Source organism: Panthera uncia, chromosome B1 (assembly GCF_023721935.1).
Source record: "Panthera uncia isolate 11264 chromosome B1, Puncia_PCG_1.0, whole genome shotgun sequence".
Taxonomy (NCBI): domain Eukaryota; kingdom Metazoa; phylum Chordata; class Mammalia; order Carnivora; family Felidae; genus Panthera; species Panthera uncia.
Window position 1 is genome coordinate 88352655 of NC_064811.1, and position 27095 is coordinate 88379749.

Consider the following 27095-nt stretch of genomic DNA (forward strand, 5'->3'; position numbering starts at 1 on the left):
TGTTTGTTAGGGTTGTTAAATTAACCACATTTCAACTATTTTAAAATCATTTGTGAACTTAAGTTGGTTGTATGGAAAGATGTTAGTGGCTACTATTTCAGAGAGCAAGGCTATGAAAGAATCAGGACATGCTGAAGATCATATCTACAAACAAGTAGTTTAATTTTTTTAAATTCTCTAAATTCAAAAAATGAGAAATCGAATCTAACAATGGGAAATTACAGAGCATATAAGGTGTAGGGTTTGTTATTAAGTTTAAAATAACTTATGAAGTGCATGGCAAAAATGGTATTAGAACAGAGTAGACTTGAAATTTAGCATATCCTGCTGTCATCTCGTGCCTATAGAAAAATTAGAATGGGTCATAGAATGAATAAGGAGGACTCACTACGTTTTGGTCACACTTTTATAAGTACAGCATGGTGTTCAAACTTTTACTGTGGGGGGGAGGGGAAGAATTTAAAAGATCCAAAATTGAGAAAAGAACAGATTGTTGGTTATGATCCTTAAGTTGATTCATAAGATACTGACCTTTTAGTAGATAAAACAGGGTCCGATATTGACAATTCTATATGTCAACCTAACATTAAAGAGAAACCAGAGGAGTCAGCCTATGGAAGATGGAAAGGTAAGCTCCTAGGAGCCATTATCACCGAAGATTAAAGGACTTTATCTTAAAAGTATTATAGATTAAGGGGCGCCTGGGTGGCCCAGTCAGTTGAGCTCCAGACTTCCTGTCAGGTGTTCTTGAGCTCGAGCCCCCGTTGGGCTCTGTGCTAACAAACAGCTCAGAGCCTGGAGACTGCTTCGGATTCTGGGTCTCCCTCTCTCTCTCCTCCTCCTCTGCTCATGCTCTCTCTCTCTCAAAAATAAATAAATGTTAAAAAAATTTTAAGTATTATACAATTCATACTTAATATCTCAACCTCAGCATTTCCGGTTTGGTTTAATACCAATAATAATATTGTCATCCCTCCTCACCGCCTCCTTTTTATACTATTAGCTACGTTAATCTTCCAAGTCTATTCTTTTTTTTTTTTTTTTTTTTTTTTTTTTTTTAATCTATTCCTGGATTAGGCTTGCTGCTTTACCCAGGCTACGCGCTGATATAAATGCTGAGCTTTCACTCCCCGCATAAAAAGGTTTTCCTGCCAGTGGCAAGTTCTGAGAGCTTTACTCCGCCCCGGCCCCCCCCCCTCCCCCGCTTAGGCCACACCAGCCCATCCTTCCCGCAGCGATAGCCTCCTGCACTGGCAAAATCTGCACTTTGCTTTCCCATCATCCTCTTGTCTCTGAGGGCAGGAAAGAGTCCCTTCCTCCGAATCCCATCTTTTTGCTGCGGAGGTGGGGCGGGGACCCCACTCTCCCACCTTAGGGTAGGGGTGCTGGTGTTGAGGGTGAGTGATCAGGGGCCCGTTCACCAGGCAGGTTTATACACTCAAATGACACGTGGGCGACCCGAGGAAATCCGACAGCCAATCAGGACGCAAGCGTGGTACCGCAAGCATCTTTGGTCCGGGACAGTAAATGCCCAGCCCGACCCGGAGGAGAGGCTCAACAGGACCCGGGGTCAAACTTTCAGAGCGCTCGCCCCGCCCATCCGTGGACCGCTTTTACAGCGGTGCGAGCGCGACCCCGTTTCTGCTCGGGCGTCGCTGATTGGAAACGAGGGCGGGGAAGGCGGTGGGCGCAGCCAATCCGGGCCGCCCTTCGCCGCTCTCCTCCCTGCCCCTCCTCTTTCCCGTGGAGTTAGTCTTCCGCAGGCGGCGTCTCCGGCTGGTGTCTGCTTGCGCTCTCCCCGGGGTCAGCCTCGGGTGAGCCGGTGCAGTCGAGGCTGGGGACGCCGGCGCGCAGGCCATGGCCTCCCCCGGGCTGCCGCAGCCCCCGGCCGAGGTCTCGCCCTGGCCTCTGCGCCTGCTGCACGCGCCTCCCGGGCTGCTGCGGCTGGACTCCATCGGCGGCGCGCTGCTGCTGCTGCTCGGCCTCGCGGCGCTCCTCGGCTGGAGCTGGCTGTGGCGGCACCGGGCGCGGGGCATCCCCCCCGGACCCACGCCCTGGCCCGTGGTGGGCAATTTCGGCTTCGTGCTGCTGCCACCGTTCCTCCGACGGAAGAGCTGGCTGCAGCGCCGGGCGAGGGCCGCAGGAGTGGAGCCCTCGGCCCTGGGCCCGCAGTTGTACCTGGCCGACCTGGCCCGCGTATACGGCAACGTCTTCAGCTTTTTCATCGGCCACTACCTGGTGGTGGTCCTCAGCGACTTCCAAAGCGTGCGCGAGGCACTGGTGCAACAGGCCGAGATCTTCAGCGACCGCCCGCGGGTGCCGCTCGTCTCCCTCGTAACCAAGGAGAAGGGTGAGCCGCTTCTCGGCCGCCGGAGCCTTGAGGGTCGCGGGCCGTGTGAACGCGCGATGCGGCGCATGGGGCGCCAGGTGCACCGGGCTGTGGTTCCTGTGCCCTTTGCAGCCGCGCGCACCCAGCCCGGCTCACCGCAGGCAGCCCCAAAGTAGGAGGGTGGCGGCAACGCCTCCTTTTCCTGGTGCCTTTAAGATCGTATCGAGCTGTGATGGATGAGGGACTCGTTCTTATTCCAAGATAAGAAGTGGGAAACCCACTGGAAAGTTGAGGAAGGGAAATGGGGATGGGGGCGCGGGTGGAGACGTGTGAAAGCCAGGTTCTATCTTTCCTGTCTGTCCTTTCCAGAACAAGGCCTCATTCTCAAGGCTGTGTCCCCAGGGGGAAACTTTGGCTGTGTTAGATGGAGGCAGGGATATTCATTACACCTTCTGTGTTCTGAATGAAAGCGTTTAAGAAGATAGTTCCCCATAAGATAGAAAGTCCAGAAAACGTGTTAGGAGCCTATTGGCAAACCTAGTTTACTGGGTTTGTAACCTCTGTGATTTCTGCTTATGGAAGTCCAAGTTGGGCAGTTTTGATGGTTGGGAAACATACTATCCACATTTACTCTCTCCTAACCCAATCCTCCCACCTCCTTTGTTTATCAGTCTTACCCTTTGTCTTACTGGCTGGCATAGGTCCCAGACTTTTTTGTCTGAGTTCATATGTTAATTTAATTGCCTTTCATCAGTCTTTCCTTCTGGAAGCTTTTTGTCACTCCCTCTCCAAGTTAGCTCCCTTTTGGAACCAGTTTCTTTGCACAAGTACTTTTTTCACTGCCCTTAGCAAAACTGGGGCTACAGAATTTTGCAATCTTGGGCCTGGAAGCGGGTCTTTACCACGAAACTGACATCTAGGAGAATGTGGACTGCGACATAAAAAGATTCAGGCTTTTAAGAGTCTGATTAAGCCAGAGTTTTCCCTCAGGATTTTAATGAATAGCAGTGATGATCATAATATTTTAAATGTCCCACTGAAGAACATGTCACAGTTCGTAAGCCACCGTCTCCACACCGTCACACATGCTGCTGCTTCTACCTAGAATTCTCTTCCAGCCTCATGGCTGCCTGGAAAACTCCTGTTTTCTCTTCTTTTCTTTTCTCTCTTTTTAAACACATCGTGGTGAAATACACATAACATGAAATTTGCCATCTTAACCATTTTTAAGTTCAGTGACATTAGGTCATTCACATTGTTATGAAACCATTACCACTATCTCCAGAATACTTTTCATCTTGCAAAACTGAAACTGTACCATTAAACAAACTTTAAAAAAAAAACCTCCTTGAGGCAGGCACCTGGATGGCTCAGTTCGTAGAGCATGTGACTCTTGATCCTGGGGTTGTAGGTTTGAGCCCCACGTTGGGTGTAGAGAGTACTTAAAATTTAAAATTTAAAATTTAAAACAAAAAATAGAAAAAACCCTCCTTCCTCTTTCTAGCCCCTGGCAACCACTGTTCTATCTTCCGACTCTATGGATGTGACTATTCTAGGTACTTGATATGATTGGTATCATCTAATATTTATTCTTTTGTAACTGACACTTTCACTTAGCCCCATGTTTTAAGCTTTTTCAATGTTGTAGCATGTGTGAGAATTGCTTGCCTTTTTAAGTCTGAATACTATTCAGTGGAATGTATATAACACATTTTGTTTATCCCCTGATGGATGCTTGGATACTTCTGCCATTTCACTATTATGAAAAATGCTGCTATGAACACGGTACATATACAAATATCCATTCAAGTCCTTCCTTTCAATTCTTCTGAGTAGTTACCCAGAGGTGGAATTGCTTGATAATATGGCAATTCTGTATTTCATTTTTTGAGTAACTACCCTACTGTTTTCCACAGTGTCTGCACCATTTTACATTCCCACCAGCAATGAACAAGGTTCCAATCTTCCCACATCATCTTTGCTATTTTCTGTTTCTCAAACCTGCTTAAATGTCACCTCTTTGAGAATGTGTTCCCCAACATACCTCTCTACCAGGGAGAGGGGAGCTACCCTTTCTCTATGACACCACTGTTTGGGCTGAAACCCCTCCCCCTCCCACCCCCTGCCAGTCAGTCAGCAGGTCTTGTCAATTCTGCAGAGACAGTTCTGTATCCATCCACTTGTTTCCATCTCCATTGTCAGCACCTTCATGCCAGGTACCATCATTTTCATTTGATACTTGAAGCCACTTCCCTAGCCTGCTTGCTTCTACTCCAGTTTTATTTTATTTTATTTTATTTTATTTATTTAATTTTTTTAATGTTTATTTATTTTGAGAGAGAGAGAGCGTGTGTGTGTGTGTGTGTGTGTGTGTGTGTGTGTGTGTGTGAGTGTGTGTGTGTGTGTGAGCAGGGAAGGGACAGAGTAAGGGAGACACAGAATCCGAAGCAGGCTCCAGGCTCTGAGCTGCCAGCACAGAGCCTGACATGAAGCTCGAACCCACGAACCGCATGATCATGACCTGAGCCAAAGTCAGACGTTTAACTGACTGAGCCACCCAGGTGTCCCATCGAGTTTTTTATCTACACATCAGCCAAAGGGATCTCTTTTAAAAACCAAGAATCACAGGTGCCTGGGTGGCTCAGATGTTGAGCTTCTGACTTCATCTTAGATCATGATCTCAGGGTTCAAGGGCTTAAGCCCCACGTTGGGCTATGGGCTGGCAGTGCAGAGCCTGCTTGGGATTCTCTTTCTCTTCCTCTCTCTCTGCCACTCCCCCATTTGCACTCTCTATCTCTCCTCTCTCTCACTCTGAAAATAAATAAATAAACTTAAAAAAACAAAAAACAAAAAACAAAAAAAACCATGAATCAAACCATGTTGCTCCCCAGCTGAAACCAGTTGCCTCCAACTCCATCCTGGACCTACTGTGCCTGGAAGAATCTGGGCCCTGCCTGCCTTTCTCACTTTCTCTCTCTCTCCATTCTGCCTTGACTCATACATTTCAACCTGCTCTAGAAAAATTAAGCAGATTCCTGGCAAGCTTGTGACTGCCTCAGTCTACTGGGTTTATTGTCCTTGGGCCTAGAATAACTTTTCATATGACTGACTCCTTATCCTCTCTCAGGCTAATTGTCACCTTTCAGTCCTATTTTAGACACTGCTCAATATCACAACTTATTTTATCTCTTTCATATTTCACTCATTAAACACTTTGAAAATATTTAGCCTATTACCAGCCCCACCTACCAATGGAATATAAACTCTGTGAGGGCAAAGGTTTGGTTCATGTTGTTACCCACTGTATCCCCACTGGTTGGCACAGAATAGGTAATCAAAAAATGAATGAATCTATGCATACAAACATCTGTTGATGCACGTAACACATTATACTGTAATTTTCTTGCATGTCTGTCTTTTCCTCTAGATATTTTTAATGTGTGAATTAGATTTTCTTCTTTGAGGTCCTTCTTGGTGGATATATGGTTTGCTCAAAAATCTGTAATAAGGCATTTTCTTTTTTATTTTGAGGGAGAGAGAGTGCGAGTGCACGTGTGCATGAGCATGTGTATGTGGGGGAGGGGCAGAATGAGGGGGAGGGAAAAAATCTTAAGCAGTCTCCATGCTCAGCATGGATCTTGACTTGGGATCAATCTCAGGACCTTGAGATCATGACCTGAGCCAACGCTTCACTAACTGAGCCACCTCGCTGCCCCTATAATAAGATAGTTTCTAAGTATTAGTTGAATCACAGCTTATTATTAGATCTTTATGTAGGAAAGGCCTGGGAGCCTGGGGTAACTGGGTGTTTCAGCATCTCAATCAAAGCATTCATTCTCCCAAGAGACAGTTATGGTTCTTTAGGTGATGCTGGGTATTGTAATGGGTGTGTATTGGGCAGTGTGCTGTGAGCTGAGAAAAGTTGCTGTGGTGGAGGCAGTTGACAAGAGAAGGTAAAGGAAGAACCATAGGTCGCAAAGGAGATGCTTGTGGGGCTAACTTAGAGTAGAGAACAGGTCATCTGAATAGGAAAATGGAGACAGCTGAGGAATTTTTTTAATGGAAATTGTTCAAAGGTGAAGAATAAAAGGGGAGAATGTGAGTTTATTTCAAGATGCCCATCAAAGGATGAGGGACCAGACAAATTCTGAGTAGATGTCACAAATCGAGAAATGGATAGCCTGAAGTTATCAGCCTGAAGGAGAGGCCATGAGAGCTAGAGGCTGAGCAGCTCAGCACTACTTGAGGAGTGTTCACGCTGTTTGGCTACTGGTTCCAATGGCAGAATTAGAAAATGTGAAATTGTCTAGAAGAGAAATGTGTATAGGAGAAAGAGAAACAGTATTAGGAATTAGAGGTCAATAGCATTATTAAATATTTAGTACAAGATATTTTTAGGGTCACCTGGGTGGTTCAGTCAGTTGAGTATCCAACTCATGGTGGTAAGATCAAGCCCTGGGTCTGGCTCTGCACTGGCCGTGGAGCCTGCTTGGGATTCCCTTTTCCTCTCCCTCTGCCCTTCCTCCACTCACACATTTGCACACACATGCTCTCTCCCTCAAAAAATTAAAAAAATAATTTAAAAGATTTTTAAAGAACATTGGTGCTAAAGTTGGTGAGACTAGCAGAGAAAGGAATGTTTTATAAACAGTGATGTGCAGAGACAGGCTGGAAATACTTAACACATTGCCAAAAAGTTCTAGAATGTGGGGAAGTTATTATATTTGAATTTTTCAAAATATGCTTGGGCAAGGTGATGTTCTTTTTAAGCCAATAAAAACTCTAGTAAGCTAGATATGCCATAAAGGTATTTTACATTAGCTATGCCCATCATTCTCATCAGTCTACCTGATTCTTTCCTGAGCAGGAATACAAAATAAAGCTACAAAGTCAGAGTCAAGGCTACCAAAAGTGCTTTACCCTAAGTGTGGTCTATTTCTTCTAAAAGGTTTGTGTACATCACATTTTTATTATAAAATATTTCAAATATAAAGTTCAGAGAGCATATAAATTTCTTTATCTACCATTCAGATTTGCTTCACATTCATAAACAATACATAGTTTTATTTGGTATGTTTTTTAAAAAGTTATATATGTCATATATTTAAAGTACCATTTCTATTCCAGCTGTTATTAGTTGATTTATCTATTTCTCTGTTGATAGAAATTAGATCTTTTTTTTTTTTTTTTTTTTTTAATTTTAGAGACAGCATGAGCAGGGGCAAGGAGCAGAGGAGAGAAAAAGAATCCTAAGCAGGCCCCATGCTTGGCTCAGAGTCCAAATCAGGGCTTGAACCCATGACCCTGGGATCATGGCCTGAGCTGAAATTGAGAGTCTGACGCTCAGCTGACTGAGCCACCCAGGCGCCCCAGAAATTACATTATTTCTAATTTTAAGAGATTGCTAGAAACTTGGAGCAACAGTGACAGCAAATTGCAGAGCCATAAAAAAATGGAACATAAAAGGAAATTTGGAAGAAATTTAAGAGCAGAGTATAGATCAGTCAGTACTGACTACTTTAAAGGGGAGCAAGATGCAAAATGAAATTAGGAGATGAAGATAGAAAATGAAAGTTCATCTGGGGAATTTAAAAATGAATGAGGGGGCGCCTGGGTGGCTCAGTCGGTTAAGCGTCCGACTTCAGCTCAGGTCACGATCTCGCGGTCCGTGAGTTCGAGCCCCGCGTCGGGCTCTGGGCTGATGGCTCAGAGCCTGGAGTCTGCTTCCGATTCTGTGTCTCCCTCTCTCTCTGCCCCTCCCCCGTTCATGCTCTGTCTCTCTCTGTCTCAAAAATAAATAAATGTTAAAAAAAAATTAAAAAAAAAAATGAATGAGTAGGGGAGCCTGGGTGGCTGGGTTGGTCGGTTGAATGTCTGACTCTTGATTTTGGCTTGGGTCATGACCTCAGGGTCGTCTGCTCTGGGCGTGGAGCCTACTTAAGATTCTTTCTCTCCCTCTCCCTCTGTCCCTTCCCTGCTTGTGTGCGTTGTCTCTCTTTCTCAAAACTAAACTAAACTAAAATAAGAAAAACAGGATAACCAAATCTTGTAGTAAGTGCAGTAAAATAGGTATTTGAAATAGTTATGTACTCGTAGCAAGAGGGCCTGAATTCCCAGTAAAAGGAACACTTCTATGACTCCGTGGAAGGAAAGGGCAAATGTAATCACTGGGTAGATAGCACCTTCTCTATGTCAGGAGGAAGAAAACTTATATGTGATGGATGTAAATTGCATCAAATTTAATGTATTTAAGTACTTTTACTTTATTTTTATTATTGTAAAACATGTGGAAGAGAAAAAAAAAAGAATTCCTTTCAATTCTTTACAAAAAGAATTGAAAGCCATTTGAGATCATTGTTATTCTGAGGTAGCCATTATTGGTATTTTTATGTACTGCCTTTGTCTTTAGCCCTACTAAAGAATGAATGGGTCAACCAGGCAATTAGAGAAGAAATTTATAAAAAATATGGAAACAAATGAAGATGAAAGTACAATAATCCAAATGCTTTGGGATGCAGCGAAGGCAGTCCTGAGAGGAAAATACATTGCAATCCAGGCCTATCTCAAGAAACAAGAAAAATCCCAAATACAAAATCTAACAGCACACCTAAAGGAAATAGAAGCAGAACACAAAGACACCCCAAACCCAGCAGAAGAAGAGAAATAATAAAGATCAGAGCAGAAATAAACAATATAGAATCTAAAAAAGACTGTAGAGCAGATCAATGAAACCAAGAGTTGTTTTTTTGAAAAAATAAAATTGATAAACCTCTAGCCAGGCTTGTCAAAAAGAAAAGGGAGATGACCCAAATAAAATCATGAATGAAAATGGAATTATTACAACCAACCCCTCAGAAATACAAGCAATTATCAGGGAATACTATGAAAAATTATATGCCAACAAATTGGACAACCTGGAAGAAATGGGCAAATTGCTAAGCACCCACACACTTCCAAAACTCAAACAGGAAGAGATAGAAAACTTGAACAGACCCCAAACCAGTGAAGAAATTGAATCAGTTATCAAAAATCTTCAACAAAGAAGAGTCCAGGACCAGATGGCTTCCCTGGGGAATTCTACCAGACATTTAAAGCAGAGATAATACCTATCCTTCTCAAGCTGTTCCAAAAAATAGAAAGGGAAGGAAGACTTCCAGACTCATTCTATGAAGCCAGTATTACTTTGATTCCTAAACCAGACAGAGACCCAGCAAAAAAAGAGAACTACAGGCCAATATCCCTGATGAATATGGATGCAAAAATTCTCAATAAGATACTAGCAAATCGAATTCAACAGCATATAAAAAGAATTATTCACCATGATCAAGTGGGATTCATTCCTGAGCTGCAGGGTTGGTTCAACATTAGCAAATCAATGTGATACATCACATTAATAAAAGAAAAGATAAGAACCATATGATCCTGTCAATCGATGCAGAAAAAGCATTTGACTAAATTCAGCATCCTTTCTTAATAAAAACCCTCAAGAAAGTCGGGATAGAAGGGACATATTTAAACATCATAAAAGCCATTTATGAAAAGCCCACAGCTAATATCATCCTCAATGGGGAAATACTGAGAGCTTTCCCCCTGAGATCAGGAACACGACAGGGATGTCCACTCTCACCGCTGTTGTTTAACATAGTGTTGGAAGTGCTAGCATCAGCAAACAGACAACAAAAGGAAATCAAAGGCATCAAAATTGGCAAAGATGAAGTCAAGGTTTCACTTTTTGCAGATGGCATGATACTATACGTGGAAAACTCAATAGACTCCACCAAAAGTCTGCTAGAACTGATACATGAATTTAGCAAAGTTGCAGGATACAAAATCAATATACAGAAATCAGTTGCATTCTTATACACTAATAATGAAGCAACAGAAAGACAAAGAAACTGATCGCACTCACAATTGTACCAAGAAGCATAAAATACCTAGGAGTAAACCTGACCAAAGATGTAAAAGATCTGTATGCTGGAAACTATAGAAAGCTTATGAAGGAAATTGAAGAAGATACAAAGAAATGGAAAAACATTCCATGCTCATGGATTGGAAGAATAAATATTGTTAAAATGTCAATACTACCCAAAGCTATCTACACATTCAATGCAATCCCAATCAAAATTGCACCAGCATTCTTCTCGAAGCTAGAACATAATCCTAAAATTTGAATGGAACCACAAAAGACCCCGAAGAGCCAAAGTAATTTTGAAGAAGACGACCAAAGCGGGAGGCATCACAATCCCAGACTTTAGCCTCTACTACAAAGCTGTAATCATCGGGACAGCGTGGTATAGGCACAAAAACAGACACATAGACCAATGGAATAGAATAGAAACCCCAGAATTAGACCCACAAAAGTGTGGCCAACTAATCTTTGACAAAGCAGGAAAGAATATCCAATGGAAAAAAGACAGTCTCTTTAACAAATGGGCTGGGAGAACTGGACAGCAACATGCAGAAGGATGAAACTAGACCACTTTCTTACAACATTCACGAAAATAAACTCAAAATGGATAAAGGACCTGAATGTGAGACAGGAAACCATCAAAACCCTAGAGGAGAAAGCAGGAAAAAACCTCTCTGACCTCAGCCGCAGCAATTTCTTACTTGACACATCCCCAAAGGCAAGGGAATTAAAAGCAAAAATGTGCATGCATTTTTAAACAGTGTATTTGCTTCTTTAAAATGGAATTGTATTCACACCCTTTAAAATTGTTTTCAGAATTGTTTAAAATTGTTTTTGTCAATTTTCTGAACATGTTTCTGCATTATTAATTATTCTCCTGCAAAGATCCTAAGAGCTGTACAACATTCCTTTGTGAGAATCTATCACAGTTGGTTTAGCTTATGCTGTGTTTGGTTTGAAGTGGATTTTTGTTTCAACTGTGTGGCACCTGTTCCTCTGTAGAAGACTCCCTTTTGAGGAGCTCTTCGTCCTCGCCACTCACTTGTACTCACTAATTGTGGTTGGAACGTGAGATGCCATGTCTTTATATGAATTCCCTTCTCTGACAGCAGTGATTAGGCAAGGATTAGAACCCTGATCAAAGGTGACTTGATCAGAATATCTTACCTCTGTACCAGTGGCTAGTTTGTAGGCTGGGCACCGAACTTAAGAATTTATGTTCATGGCATGGTCTGGAAACCTCAAGTCACAAAATAAACTTAAGGTGTTCCAAATTGGTATCACCAGGGGATACCTGACTGAAGCATTTGAATCCTCCCCCAGCATTTTTTTTAAGTGAGATCTGAAGAATAGAGGCCTTTTCTCTCTGGTGGGGAAAATGGGAGATTAGGCATCTGAAGATAGCTCCTGATGCTTGGAAAAGCTAGTTTGCAATGGGAAAAAGTAAAGTCAGGCAGAAAGCATTTGAAAATAGGTGCAGTGAGAAAGAGATGTGTGGCATTTAGTCTTCTCTGAGGTGATGACCCCTAGCTCTTCCTGGTTTGTTTTGTTTGTTTGTTTGTTTGTTTGTTTGTTTGTTTTTGGTTGCGCAGCCTAATCGGCCTCTTTGCCAAACCTACTTAAGGATATATTTTTGTCATTCCCACCCAAGAGTCCTGATTTTTGCTTTGGAGGCATTTTTATTTTTTAGTGTTATTATCCTCCTTGAAGTGAAGTCTTTGTACACATCCACAGATACCATTGCTTTTCAGGGCTAAGAATGGAGATGTTAACAACTGTAGGATGTGCCTGAACCTCTTTCAGACGCTCCTAGGACCATAAGCCATTCTGGCTCCAAAACATGAGTGTTTTGTAAAGTTCAAAGCCTTGGGCCATTAATTCTGTCCATGCCTCTCATTCTAGCATTCTCAGGCAGTCTCTTTGGTCACCTCTTTTGTCTTGCACTTCACACCTGTCAACCTGTTGTCACATATCCCAGTCTTCAAACATTAGCCTCTTCTGAGAAGGTTCTCTCCATTTCCTTGCCTTATCTAAACCTGATTTCCCTCTAAAGATAATTTAGCCCTTCTTCACTTGTTGGGCTGAACACTGGGTGTTATACGTAAGTGATGAATCACTGCAATCTACTCCTAAAGCCAAGACTACACTGTATGTTAGCTAACTTGAGAAAGAAAAAAAATAAATAATTTAGCCCTTCTTGAAACAGCCTCTTTAACTTTGCTCAAGTTGTTTTTCGAAAATGTACCTTCATACACATCTTTAATTTTCTTAATTTTTTTAAAATTTATTTTTGAGAGAGAGAGTGCACATGTGTGCACATGAGCTGGGGAGGGGCAGAGAGAGAGGGAGACAGAGCATCTGAAGCAGGCTCTGCACTGACAAGCAGAGAACCTGATTCGGGACTCAAACTCACAAACCGTGAGATCATGACCGGAGCTGAAGTCAGATGCTTAACCGACTGAGCCACCCAGGCACCCCTATTCACATCTTTATTTACAAATGCAGCATCAGTTCAGGTGTCCTTTCTTCTGAGAAGTGCTGCCTTTCCTCAGCTGACACGGCACTCCTTCCTTTGTCTACACTGCAACTTCAGTACACCTCTAACATACAACATTGAATCAGTGCATCCCAACAATGCAACATTCAATACAGTCCAACATAAAACATTCAATACTGTACATTCCAACTATGCAGCCAAAGTACAATCCAACATACAGCATTCAATACAATATGTAACTTCAATACAATCTAACATACAACAGTATATTGGATTGTTGGTTAAGTTCCCATAACGACTAACATCTTAAAAAGAGAGACGATGGCTCTTTTAAATCAATATGCCCTAAGTAACTTGTATATAGGGGACTCTGAATAAATTTTGGAAAAGCTGATAGTAAAGGGGTGTTTTACTAGATAAAATATTTCTAAAATATATATGTGTAGTTTAAAAGATGGTGAGTAGATCACAAAGACTGAGAACCTAATAACAGAAAAATAAAGTTCCTTAAGAAATAGAGCAAAGCAGAGATGTCGTATATCTTAAATTAGACGACAGTTAAAATTAGTATCAAATCCTGAAATTAGAGTGAGAGACTGGATCTTTCTAAGGAAAAAGAAGGGGGCCTAACAATGCTTAGCCTCTGAATGCTGAAAGCAGCAAGAGTTGGCCATGGCTAAATGCAGGAAGAGTGACTAAGCTGTGGTTGCCTAGGAAATAGTTTACGGGGCTTTATTAAAGGGAGTGTTCTAGTTTCAGGAATGGTTAAGACATTTCCACTTCTTTTTTGTCTTGATAATCACAGACCAAACCAGAGGGACTTTTTAAAATTTAATTTATTTTTTAAATTTACATCCAAATTAGTTAGCATATAGTACAACAATGATTTCAGGAGTAGATTCCTTAATGCCCCATATCCAATTAGCCCATCAACCCTCCCTCAACCTCTCCAGTAACCCTTTGTTCTCCAAATTTAAGAGTCTTATGTTTTGTCCCCCTCCCTGTTTTTATATTATTTTTGCTTCCCTTCCCTTGTGTTCATCTGTTCTGTGTCTTAAAGTCCTCATATGAGTGAAGTCATAGATATTTGTCTTTCTCTGACTAATTTCACTTAGCATAATACCCTCCAGTTTTATCCACATAGTTGCAAATGGCAAGATTTCATTCTTTTTGATTGCCGAGTAATACTCCATTGTATATATATACCACATCTTCTTGTCCACTCATCCATCAATGGACATTTGGGCTCTTTCCATACTTTAGCTATTGTTAATAGTGCTGCTATAAACACTGGGGAGCATGTGTCCCTTCAAAACAGCACATCTGTATCCTTTGGGTAAATACCTAGTAGTACAATTTCTGGGTCAGGGGGTAGTTCTGTTTTTAATATTTTGAGGAATCTCCATACTGTTTTCCAGAGTGGCTGCACCAGTTTGCATTCCCACCAGCAGTACAAAGAGATCCTCTTTCTCCACATCCTCACCAACATCTGTTGTTGCCTGAGTTGTTAATGTTAGCCATTCTGACAGGTGTGAGGTGGTATGTCATTGTGGCTTTGATTTGTATTTCCCTGATGATGAGTGATGTTGAGCATTTTTTCATGTGTTGGTTTGCCATCTCAAACCAGAGGGACTTTTAACAGAAGCACACACTCCACCCAGGATGAAATGGATCTACAATTCTGTGCCACAACATTGGAAGACAAAAAGTAGACATCGGGTTGGCAAATGACTTCATAGAGTGGAGGATGACCATCCCTAATTGGTCTACACTGGGGGCAGGTACTAGTGGAGTGTGAGACAGTTTATCCTGCAGAACCCCAGAAAGTCTCAGGAATTGGAGATACCAGTGGTAACAGGAGATGGGTATGAGCCAGTGGGCTGGAACAGTGATTGTTTGAAATGCATACAAAATATAGTTAGACTGTCCCTTTTCACCATACCCACCCCTTCAAAAAACAGAAAGTAGGGGCGCCTGGGTGGCGCAGTCGGTTAAGCGTCCGACTTGAGCCAGGTCACGATCTCGCGGTCCGTGAGTTCGAGCCCCGCGTCAGGCTCTGGGCTGACGGCTCAGAGCCTGGACCCTGTTTCCGATTCTGTGTCTCCTTCTCTCTCTGCCCCTCCCCCGTTCATGCTCTGTCTCTCTCTGTCCCAAAAATAAATAAAAAACGTTGAAAAAAAAATTAAAAAACAAACAAACAAAAAAAAAAAAACCAGAAAGTAGGTGCCAAAAAACAGAAAGTAGGTGCCCTGAACAATCTTGGGTTTAAATGACTTCTTAGCCAGGGATGCGAAGTGGGTGGAGTGAGGGCAGAGATCTATGATCTTGCATCACACAAGATGAAAAGTTGCTGTAGACAGAAGACTCTTGAAGAGCTTCCCTTTGAGTGTGAGATTGAGTTTGACAAGGAACACCCAACAAACCTGGCCACTAGCAAAAGAAAATAAGGAAAATTGTCTGTCTTGGCCTGGACTCTGGCAGAGAAGGTGTTCTCTGCTACTTCCAATCCCTGTTGCAAGTACCCTGCCATTTTAGTACAAAAGCAGCCATAGACTATATGTGAATGAATTATAGTGGCTCGTTAACTCCTGTGTTCTAGTAGCCTTTATTTATAAACCCTGAAATTTGAATTTCATATTTTTTTCATATATCATGAAATGGTGTTTTGTTTTTTTCCCCAACCATTTAAAAATGCAAAAATTCATCTTTGCTGACTGGCCATATAAAAAGAGACAGCAGGCTGGATTTGACCTGTGGGCTAAAGCTTGCTGATCATTATTCTGGACTTTAAGTAACTGTATTAAAAATTTAAGGGTGAGTATTCACTTTATTTCTCTAATGCAAAAGAAGGCAAGAAAGGAAGGAGAAAAAAGAATAGATACAGCCAGGTAAAGTTCAAAATAATGTATTAGAAATAAATTCATAATTATATTAAGTATAAATGAACTAAATTGGCTAAAGGATAGATTGCTAGAATGGATTTTTTAAAAATTAAAATGTATGTTATTTTAATTTTTTTTAACAGTTATTCATTTTTGAGAGACAGAATATGAGCAGGAAAGGGGCAGAGAGAGAGGGAGACACAGAATCCAAAGCTCCAGGCTCTGAGCTGTCAGCAAAGAGCCCAACGTGGGGCTTGAACTCATGAACTGCAAGATCATGACCCGAGCTGAAGTTGGACGCTCAACTGACTGAGCCACCCAGGTGTCCCCAAATGTATGTTATTTTAAAAGAGACATACCCTCCCTCCAAAAAGAGAAATACCCCAAACATAAGTGTACGTTAAAATTCAAAGTGAAAGAAAGGAAAATGTTATACCAAGATAATACTTTAAAAAGAAAAGCTGTTGGGATACCTGGGTGGCTCAGTCGGTTAAGCATCTGACTTCAGCTCAGGTCATGATCTCGAGGTTCGTGAGTTCAAGCCCTGCCTCGGGCTCTGTGCTGACAGTTCAGAGCTTGGAGCCTGCTTCAGATTCTGTGTCTCCCTCTCTCTCTGCCCCTCCCCCACTCACACTCTGTCTCTCAAAAATAAATAAACATTAAAAAAATATTTTTAAAAGAAAATATATACTTTGACAATATATACTTTAAGTCAAACTTTATTATTAAGAATTAGTGAATTACATGATGAGAACAGGAAGAGGAAGATATAATAATTTGGAACTTGCATATACCTAATAGTGTTCTCTAGCATATATAGGTATCTGACAGCAAAGATAAGTTAACAGATATAAGCAGCTACATTGCAAAATTCTATAGCAAAACTTACAGAACTGCAAAGAGAAATCAATAAATGTACCATTATAGCAAAATATTTTAACATAAGCATTTGAATAACAGAGAGAGCAGGAAGATCAAATTTGCTAAGGATACAAAATTTGATTTTGTACCTTTGTACAAATGTACCATTTGATTCCAATGGTTATCAGGTTTTTTTGTATTGGACATATAGAGAACCCTGTACCCCACAATTGAGTCTATAAAAATTCTCTGAATTTAATTGGAAATTGTATTAAAATAGATCACATACTAGGCTAAAAAGCAAGCCTCATTAACGTCAAAAATCAGTAGAAGACAAATTAATTTAGGTGGCAAAAAATCATAATAGAAAAAAATTTTAACTTAAGATTATAATGAAAATACTTGCAAACAGTACTTGTGGACTGCAGCTAATGCGGTACCCAAAGGCAAATGTAGCTCCCTAAGTTATGTATTAGGGTAAAAGTCTGAAAAGTAATAAGTTAGATGGCCAACTTTATGTATCTGGAAAAGAATAAAAGCATAAACTCAAAAGAAAAAAGAAGGAACATAATTTTACACAAATTCTTCCAGAGAGAAAGAATATACCCTGGATTAGTTTAGAAGGCCAGTATATCCAGACAAGTACGTTATGAGAAAAAAGAAATTTATTGGCCATTTCATTTCTGAATATGAATTTAAGAAAACATACAAGAAACCAAATCCATCGATTAAAAAAAAACATAAAAACACTGTATAACCAAAATTGGATTTATTTTTTATTGCAAGCAGTTTCAATTATCAGAAGGAAGACAGTTTCAAATCTATAAATTAAATGCAATTCCAATGAAAACCTCAAAGTTTTTTTTAATAGAGTTTGACAAGCTGACTCTAAAGTTTTATAAAAGAGTGAAGAGCCAAGAATAATTTAAAAAGCAATGTTGAAAGAGAATAAGGAGGGGGGACTTCCCTATTAGATGTTAAGACTCACTGTGAAGTCTATTTCTGTCTTATAAAGTAACAGTAATTAAGACAATGTGCTCTAAGCACTTTGGAGAGTAATTTGGCAAATCTAGTCATATTGACAAAGTACGTGTTTTATGACTTACCAAACCACTCTTAGCAATGTCTTCAAAATTCTGAGGAAGTAGAAAAGGTAGAATAAACACATTTTCTAAAAAAATCTTTCGAAATTTGCTGCCCATGCATTTTTGCTTTAGCAAAAGAAGGGAAGGAAACAAGAAAGAGGAAGAAGTAGAATCCTGGAAATGGGTTCAGCACAGGAGAATCTAAAATAATTCCTTAATGATGCCCCACAGAGGTCATCACACACCTGAATAGAAGGCCTAGAAGCAGCAGATTTGAGCAGATGTGTGGCAGAGTCCAAGGATAAAAGCAGAGCTGATAAATCGCCTGATTCATTTGACCACACAGATGTTTACATTGAGAGGCATTTTGTAAAGGTATTAAATATTGTGATAAGATTTAACCACAGAGAAAGTTCTGTATTTCATCCTCAGCTGGGTTCACAGCATCCCGGTCCCTGGCACTGACTCAATATTCAGAAATATTTGTTAAATAAGTGATACTCAAAGATAGCAGAAATGAAGTAGATTAAAAATGGCAAAGAAGGAGAACCAGCTGGAACAATAAAGGGCACCATGGAAAATAAAAGGGTGAAAGAGGGGACAGGAAATAAGGAATATTTGAAAACAAATTGATACATCTGGGAACAATTCTGTTGGGTTTGATGGTGGGAGATGTATAACATAAGTGAGAATCAAATGAGGTATAGTTGTGGACGACTTTTGAGTTCAGATGTTTTTAAATTAGGGCTGTTGCTGACAACAGACATTTTAGATTACCTGCCAGCTATTCGGTTGCAAACTGATGGTGAATGTTGTAGTCCAGTGGGACTGTTGATTTATTTGGCTAATATTTGACAAGCTCCTCCTGTATACTCAGAATGATACCAGATGCTGGGATTTTAATAGTCAGCACAATCAGGTATTGTCCCTGCCTCCTTCTATTCAGAATCTTTAGAATATGGGTATATCCAGCCTGAAATTTTTTTTTTTTCAACGTTTTTTTATTTATTTTTGGGACAGAGAGAGACAGAGCATGAACGGGGGAGGGGCAGAGAGAGAGGGAGACACAGAATCGGAAACAGGCTCCAGGCTCCGAGCCATCAGCCCAGAGCCTGACGCGGGGCTCGAACTCATGGACCGCGAGATCGTGACCTGGCTGAAGTCGGACGCTTAACCGACTGCGCCACCCAGGCGCCCCTGAAATTTTTTTTTTTAATATTTGTTTAGTTTTGAGAGAGACAGACAGGGTACAAGTGGGGGAGACAGAATCTGAAGCAGGCTCCAGGCTCTGAGCTGTCAGCACAGAGCCCCATGCAGGGATTGAGCCCACAAACTACGAGATCATGACCTGAGCCAGATGCTTAACCGACTAAGCCACCCAGACGCCCCCAGCCTGAAATATTTTTTAAGCCTGGATTTACTCTTATGAAACATAAGATTCAGAAATTTACGCTAAAGAAAGAGGAACCCTTTTGCACTGCTGATAAGAATGCCAACTGGTGCAGCCACTCTGGAAAACAGTATGGAGGTTCCTCAAAATATTAAAAATAGAACTACCCTGTGACCCAAGAATTGCACTACTAGGTATTTATCTAAAGGTACAGGAGTGCTGATTCGAAGGGGCACATGCACCCCAATGTTTATAGCGGTGCTATTGACAATAGCAAAGTATGGAAAGAGCCCAGATGTCCATCGACTGATGAATGGATAAAAAAAGATGTGGTTTATGTATACAATGGAATATTACTAAGTGATCAAAAAGAATGAAATCTTGCCATTTGCAGCAATGTGGATGGAACTAGAAGGTATTATGCTAAGCGAAATAAGTCAGAGAAAAACAAATATATGACTTCACTCATGTGGAATTTAAGATACAAAACAGATGAACATAAAGGAAGGGAAACAAAAATAAGTTAAAAACAGGGAGGGAGACAAACCATAAGAGACTCTTAAATACAGAAAACAAAACCGAGGAGTGCTGGAGGGATTTGGGGTGGGGGGATGGGCTAAATGGGCAAAGGGGCATTAAGGGGGACATTTGTTGAGATGAGCACTGGGTGTTACATGTAAGTGGTGAATCACTAAATTCTATTCCTGAAATAATTATCACACTATATGTTAACTAACTTGGATGTAAATTAAATAATAATGAATGAATAAATAAAATACGTAGAACAAACTGCTGGGGGGGTGGGTGGGGGGATGGGTTAAATGGGTGATGGCCATTAAGGAGGGCACTTGCTGGGATGAGCACTGGGTGTTGTATGTAAGTGATAAATCACTGAGTTCTACTCCTGAAACCAATACTACGCTATATGTTAACTAACTTGAATTTAAATAAATTTAAAAAAAAATTTAAGACTAAAATAAATAAAAAGAAATTTACACTAACTCTAAAAATTGAAATTCATTGCTTTTCATTCCACTGGGGGTTCCTATCTATAAGCTATATTGTATAGGATTTTTATTATTAGAAACATATGCTATCTTGATAATTTCGCTAATCATTCTTCTTGGCTGGCGATCTCTACCTGTATGTAGATGAACTTTGCACACGTGACTTGACAAATACAGGACACACTTCATTGTAAGTCCTTTTAAGTGTTATCAGGCATCGCTCTCTCTTACATTTTCTTGGTGTCCTTTTGCAGGGATTGTATTTGCACATTATGGTCCAGTCTGGAGACAACAGAGGAAGTTCTCTCATTCAACTCTTCGTCATTTTGGCTTGGGAAAACTTAGCTTGGAACCCAAGATTATTGAGGAGTTTAAATATATAAAAGAGGAAATGCAGAAGCATGGAGAAGACCCCTTCAACCCTTTCCCCATTCTCAACAATGCTGTCTCTAACATCATTTGCTCCCTGTGCTTTGGCCAGCGTTTTGATTATACCAATAGTGAGTTTAAGAAAATGCTCAATCTTATGTCACGAGCGTTAGAAATCTGTCTCAACACCCAGCTCCTCCTGGTCAACATATGCTCCTGGCTTTATTATCTTCCCTTTGGACCATTTAAAGAATTAAGACAGATTGAAAAGGATATTACCACTTTCCTTAAAAAAATCATCAAAGACCATCGAGAGTCTCTGGATGTGGAGAATCCTCAGGATTTCATAGACATGTACCTTCTCCACGTGGACGAGGAGAGAAAAAATAATAGCAATAGTAGCTTTAATGAAGATTATTTATTTTATATCATTGGGGATCTCTTCATTGCTGGAACTGATACCACAACTAACTCCTTGCTTTGGTGCCTTCTTTATATGTCACTGAACCCCGACATACAAGGTAATTAACAGATGTCTCCTTTATTCAGGCAAAGCCAGGCTATTTAATTTTTTTTTCATGTTTGTTTATTTTTGAGAGACAGAGAGGGAGCAGAGGAGGGGCAGAGAGAGAGGAAGAGAGAACCCGAAGCGGGCTCCAGGCTCTGAGCTGTCAGCACGGAACCTGACACGGGGCTCAAACTCATGACCCAAGAGATCATGACCTGAGCCAAAGTCGGATGCTTAACTGACTGAGCCACCCAGGCTCCCCAAAGCCAGACTATTTAAATCAGTATCAGCAACTTTGGTGATGCTGTAGCTTCTAGCTCTGAGCAATGTCTTCAGGCTGGGAAACAAAATGGAAATCCTTGAACCTCATAGGGAGTTGGTAAGGTATTAACAGAAAAACTCCCAGTGGGACTAATGTCATACTTGCTTGCCCCTGCTTTAAATCTCTACAGGTCTGATTCTGTGTGAAATATATAGAGAGGAAGAATTTTAGAGAAGAAGGACAATTCAGAGCTGAAGGGAATCATAATGATTGTCTGAACCCAGTCATCTTGTTTTGAAACTGGAGAACGAAGACCCAGAGAAGTTCTGTGACTTTCACAGAGTGTCTGGCAGTTCATAATGGAAAAATACAAAAGAGGACAGTATATATTACTTTTCTACTGCTTCTATAACAACCACAAACTTAGTGACTTAAATCAACACAAGTTTGTTATCTTAAACTTCTGGGTCTCATTGGGCTAAAATGAAGATGTTGGCAAGGCTGCCTTCCTTTCTGGAGACTCTAGAGGAGAATCCATTTCCAGCTGCCTTGGCTCCTGGCCCTGCTTGTCCATCTTCAGACCCAGCGATGTTGAAGCACTGTGATCATTTTCTTTTAGTCACATCTCCCTCTAACGTTAAACTCAACTGGGGAAAGTTCTCCAATTTTAAAACCCAAGTAATTAGTGCACACCCAGAAAATCCAGGGTAATCCTCCCTACTCAAGGCCCTTAATCTGATCACAGCCGTGAGGTCTTTTTTGCCACATAAAGGAGCATATTCATAGGTTCCAGGGGGTTAGGGTGTGGACATCTTTGAGGGGCCATTTTTTGTGTACTGTAAATGAGATTATGCCTTCTGCATTATTGTTCACTATTGAGTAACAAGTTATCCCAACATTTAGCATCTAAAAACAACCACCATTTTACTATCTTACATAGTTTCTGAGGATCAGGAATCCAGGAGCAGCTTAGCCTGGCTGGTCTGGCTTAGGATTCCTCATGAAGTTATAGTCAAGATGTTGGCTGAAGCTGCAGTCATCTGCAGGACTGACTGAGACTGAAGGATCCACTTCCAAGATGACTCATGCCCTTGACTATTGGCTGCAGGCCTCACCGCTTGGACTTTTCCACAAGGCTGCTTGACTTGGCAGCTGCCTTCCCCCAGAATGAGTGACCCAAGAGAGAACAAGTATCAAGACAGGAGCCACAGTGTTTTTTATAACCTAAGCTCAGAACTGACATGGTGTCACTTCTCCTTTACTCTGTTGGTCACACAGATCAACCTAGTACAGAGTGGAGGGGGACTGTACAAGGACGCAAACACCAAGGGGCAGGGATCACTGGGGGCCCTGTTGGGATAACTCACATTGTCACATACAAGCTTAGAGAGTCAAAACAAGTGTCCATATGAAAGAATGATTGAGAGTACTCCTGAATCCAGAATGCTTTCTCCTTTACCCTTCTATCTGTTCTGCTATCCTTCAAAGTCACAGGGTGGTACAGGGTCCCTGGGACTAACTGCCTCTACTTGGAATATATGACCAATGCTTTATGCTCTGAGGCTGAGTCAGGTCCAAACTGCCAACTTATCGCTTGTGTGTATGACACACATATGGGAAGTATGCATGAGAAGGCAGTCTCAACTCTTCTGGCTTATCTTATGGTTTATTCTTTGTTATTCTTTCCTTTTTTAATTCTTTTTAATAGAAAAGGTTCAGGAAGAAATTGAAAGGGTCATTGGTGCTGACAGAGTCCCTTCCCTCACTGACAAGGCCCAGATGCCCTACACAGAAGCCACCATCATGGAGGTGCAGAGGCTGACTGTGGTGGTGCCACTTGCCATTCCTCATATGACCTCAGAGAAAACAGGCAAGTCCAGTGTCTTTCTCCTTTGAATGCCCTTGAGGGAATCCCAGCCTTCCAGTCCAAAGAAGTTTAGGTGAGGGCGTGATGACCATTGCCCAGCTTGATTCTCCTGAGGGTGTAACGTTGTATTGTGGATAATTAAATGTCCAGTGGATGCTTCAGCCCTCAGTTGTCCATTATTCACATCCTGGTATTCCAGCACAGCTTGTTTTATAAATAGCTCTCTAGACTTTAGAGCATGCACACTTACATTGTCAGACAAATTACGCTGCCATTTAAGATGGCTGTATTGGCAGAAAAAACTCCAGAATTAACAAAGGCACCTCTCAGTCTTCTTGGAGGTCAGAAGAGCTAGCCTAAAATGAAATTAAGCATTTTAACTGGGAATTATCCTACCTTACCTCTTAGAGTTCTACAACTGAAGCATAAATATTAAAGAATTAGAAGAGCCCATCTGATTCTAAAGGCACCTGTGTCAACTTCACACCTACATTGAAATGTGTCCATTTGTGGTCATGTCTTTGACATGTAAGCACTCAGACTTTATGTAAAATTCCTCAGAACAAGGAACTTCCCTCCTCTGGAGATAGCCCATGATGTAATGAGCTTAACTATGGTTATAAGACAGTTGTAAGAGGCAAGAACTTATAAATGACATTGGATCACTTCATGGTTTTTCTTGTGCTAGTTAGATGCACTGTGTGTGCAGTATCTTGGGTGTTGTTTAAGGTGCACATGAACTTGTCAGTGGTAAAAGCAGTGTTGACTTCCGTGTACAGTTGACCCTTGGACAACATGGATTTGAACTACAGTGGGTCCACTTACACATGGACTTTTCTCAATAAATGTATTGGGAAAAGTTTTAGAGTTTTGCAGTAGTTTGAAAAAATTCATGAATGAACTGCATAGCCTAGAAATATGGAAGAAATTAAGAAAAAGTTAGGTATATCTTGAATGCATAAAAAAAATATATATACTAATTATTTTATCATTTACTACCATAAAATACAGTTGACTCATGAGGTTTGAACCGCATGGGTCCTTTTATAGGCCAATTTTTTACAGTGCAATACTGTAAATGTATTTTATGATTTTTGTTTTAAAGCAAAGTTTTTATTTTTTAATTTTTTATTTTAAGGACTTTTATTTTTAAGTAATATCTCTACCCAATGTGAGATTCGAAGTCACAACCCTGAGATCAAGAGTCATATGCTCTACTGACTGAGTCAGACAGGCACCCCTCTCTTGTGATTTTTTTACTAACATTTTCTTTTTTCTAGCTTACTTTATTTATTATAAAAATACAGTAAATAATACAAAAATATTTGTTAATCACCTATGTTATTGGTAAGGCTTCAGTCAACGGTAGGCTATTATGAGTTAAGTTTTGGGGAATCAAAAGTTATATGCAGATTTTTACCTATGCAGGGGCTCAGTGCCCCTAACCCCCACATGGCTTAAGGGTCAACTATATTAGGAATTTGTAATTCTTTGGGAAGTTCACCTGGAATGTCCTATGATTTCTGTTTCAGTGTTTTCTCTTAATTACAATGTTTTAATGGTTTGATTTGATTCATTAACTCTGTGTCTATTAAAGCAGTTCCTGTGCCTCATCTCAGGCTGGGGTCCTGAGATGGTGTTGATAGCATCTTGTCCCAACCCTCAAGTACCTTAGTGTTTAGTCTCCACAAATTAAGTAGCTAGATATGTAACCGGATTTTTTTTTTTTTTTTCAGATAGTGATGTTTACCGCGAACTATTAGTTGAATGACACTGGTTTTTTTTGTTTGTTTTAGTGCTCCAAGGATATACCATTCCTAAAGGCACAATGATATTACCCAACTTGTGGTCAGTACACAGAGACCCAGCCATTTGGGAGAAACCGGATGATTTCTACCCTAATCGATTTCTGGATGATCAGGGACAACTTATTAAAAAAGAAACATTTATTCCTTTTGGGATAGGTTAGTTAAACTTTTATTTTCTAAATGGCATAATTGAAGAGGGAAGACTAAAAGAATCTTTTATTATTTCATGCTAAAACTGTTTTAAAAACATTTCCATCTTGACAAGCAAACATAAGAGAAGAGGTAAATAATTGAGATTAAATGCAGCCCCCTGCATTTATTTCAGATTTTAAAAACAAAATGAAAGCAGTTGGTTTTAAATCCCGAGATATGACTAGAAATCTTCCTTTCTGAGCTGCCCAAGTGATTGTTTGAGTCCCAGGAAATTGTTAGAGTTAAGAGCAACTTGTGACCTTCTGCTGTGCTGGTGGCTGAGAGGCTGGGTTTGCTAATCTCACCAGTCCCTCTTTTAGAAACCTGTATGAGCACATGTAGGGTTCTGTCTATAGAAAGGAATGCTCCAAACATTGTCTTCTGACTCATTCTCTCTTTAATCTTCCAGTTAAGACCAAAGGAAAGCCATAAGAAGGTATGGAGGAGACAGGGTTGCCTAGATCTGTCTCTAGTTCCTGTCTCGAATGAGGATAAGTTTTCATGAGTAGGAGTTAAAATGTGAACTTAGTGTGTAGAAATTCGGACCAGCATATACTTTGGGAGGCCATGAGGTATATATGACCATTTTGTTTTAAAACTCTCCATATCTGCATTTAAAACACTTAATTGAGATATTTCATATACCATTGCCAATTGCCCTTCTTGAGATAGGAAACAGGGTGATGTTTATAGTGTCAACTTTCTTTTCTCATTTTTAGGGAAGCGCGTGTGTATGGGAGAACAGCTGGCAAAGATGGAATTATTTCTGATGTTTGTGAGCCTAATGCAGAGTTTCACATTTGCTTTACCGAAGGATTCTAAGAAGCCCATCCTGACTGGAAGATATGGTCTAACTTTAGCCCCACATCCATTTAATATAATCATTTCAAAGAGATAAAGAACGTGCCCAAGAAGAGGGTGTAAATACATCTCCTTCTGAGCAGATTCTTCCTCTGCAGTTGACAGCAGACCCAGCAACGCAGTGGGTCCGGGTCAGGCTCAGATGAGAGGGAGACCGGAAAGAGGGTGGAGCTTGATTCTTCAACAGGGTGTGTCTGTCATTTTAGTAATGTGCGTCTGTGACTTACGGAATGGGGACCAAAGTGCTGGATCAGGAAGAAGAGATCTGGAGTTTATGGAGTTTATTGGAGCTCCCACCAATGAACATTGCTTCTCATCTTTCAGTGCCTCAGTCATTCTGTGTGTAAAATGAGGTTAAGAAAATTCTCCTTCTCTATGTTTCAGCACTAAAGAAGGGCAAAGACCCCGTATCTTTTCTTTTCTGACCTCACCAAAACACTGTTAGTTTCTGGAGAACAAATTCAGAAGTAGAAGGAAGTTCTGCCCATTTAAGACCTGTGACAACACGAAAGTAGTGTTCAGACTTGAATACTTTGTCAGAGAAGGATGTGGGTTTAGGCAATGATGAGTTAGAGCTTTTCTCTGAACAGATCTTATGTCGGTTTGGTGTAAGGGCTTGTTCTGTTACTGTTATCTTTTTTGTTTGCGATGTAGTTTTTACGTTTTGTAGACATGGACTCAAGTGCCCTTGTCCAGTGTGTAGCGGAAAGGTTATTGTTTGAATTTATATGTCTACCTTCTTTTTTTTAAGTTTATGTATTTTGAGAGAGAGAGGATGCGTTGCATGTGCTCGCGTGAGCGGGGGAGGGGCAGAGAGAGAAGAAGAGAGAATCCCAAGCAGGCGTCAGTGTGCAGCCTGATCCCGTGAACCTCAAGATCACGACTGGAGCTGAAATCAAGAGTTGGGCGCCACCCAGTGCCCCATACGTCTACCTTCTATTTCAACTTTAGAAACTGTGAGCCTGGCTGAAGAGGTGGCTTCAAGGCAGAGCTCCTTTCTGCTCAGCTACTTGCAGAGATGTAGCTCTGCCTTTTGACTTGAGCCCTGAATAGTGAGCTTGGGCATTTTGATACTGGGATTCATCAGGGAAAGATTCAAACTGTGCTGAACATCCCTTTTGTGTTCTCTCTTCCACTAGGCTTAATATGTCTCATCTTTGAGTACTCTCAAAGACAAAGTCATTCTTTTTTTTTTTTTAACTTTATTTTTGAGAGAGAGAGTGTGTGTACACACGCTCACTAGTGGCGGGGGGTGGGGGGGAGTAGAG

General features: G+C 40.9%; 1 protein-coding gene across 1 annotated transcript; it reads left to right on the plus strand.

Annotated features, from left to right (window-relative positions):
* Positions 1–1701: 1701 nt before the first annotated feature.
* On the plus strand, positions 1702–27095 carry LOC125923000 (cytochrome P450 2U1). Its single transcript, XM_049630985.1, has 5 exons — positions 1702–2350; positions 20215–20850; positions 22808–22969; positions 24763–24930; positions 25686–27095. Exons 1-5 carry the CDS (start codon positions 1858–1860, stop codon positions 25862–25864), a joined length of 1638 nt encoding a protein of 545 aa, XP_049486942.1. The 5' UTR covers positions 1702–1857; the 3' UTR covers positions 25865–27095.

Excerpts from the sequence above, each read along its gene's own strand:
- LOC125923000 (XM_049630985.1), top strand. The coding sequence starts at position 1,858 with ATGGCCTCCCCCGGGCTGCCGCAGCCCCCGGCCGAGGTCTCGCCCTGG. Across the intron at positions 20,851-22,807 it reads ACTGAACCCCGACATACAAG|AAAAGGTTCAGGAAGAAATT; the intron begins GTAATTAACAGA and ends TCTTTTTAATAG. Across the intron at positions 24,931-25,685 it reads ATTTATTCCTTTTGGGATAG|GGAAGCGCGTGTGTATGGGA; the intron begins GTTAGTTAAACT and ends TCTCATTTTTAG.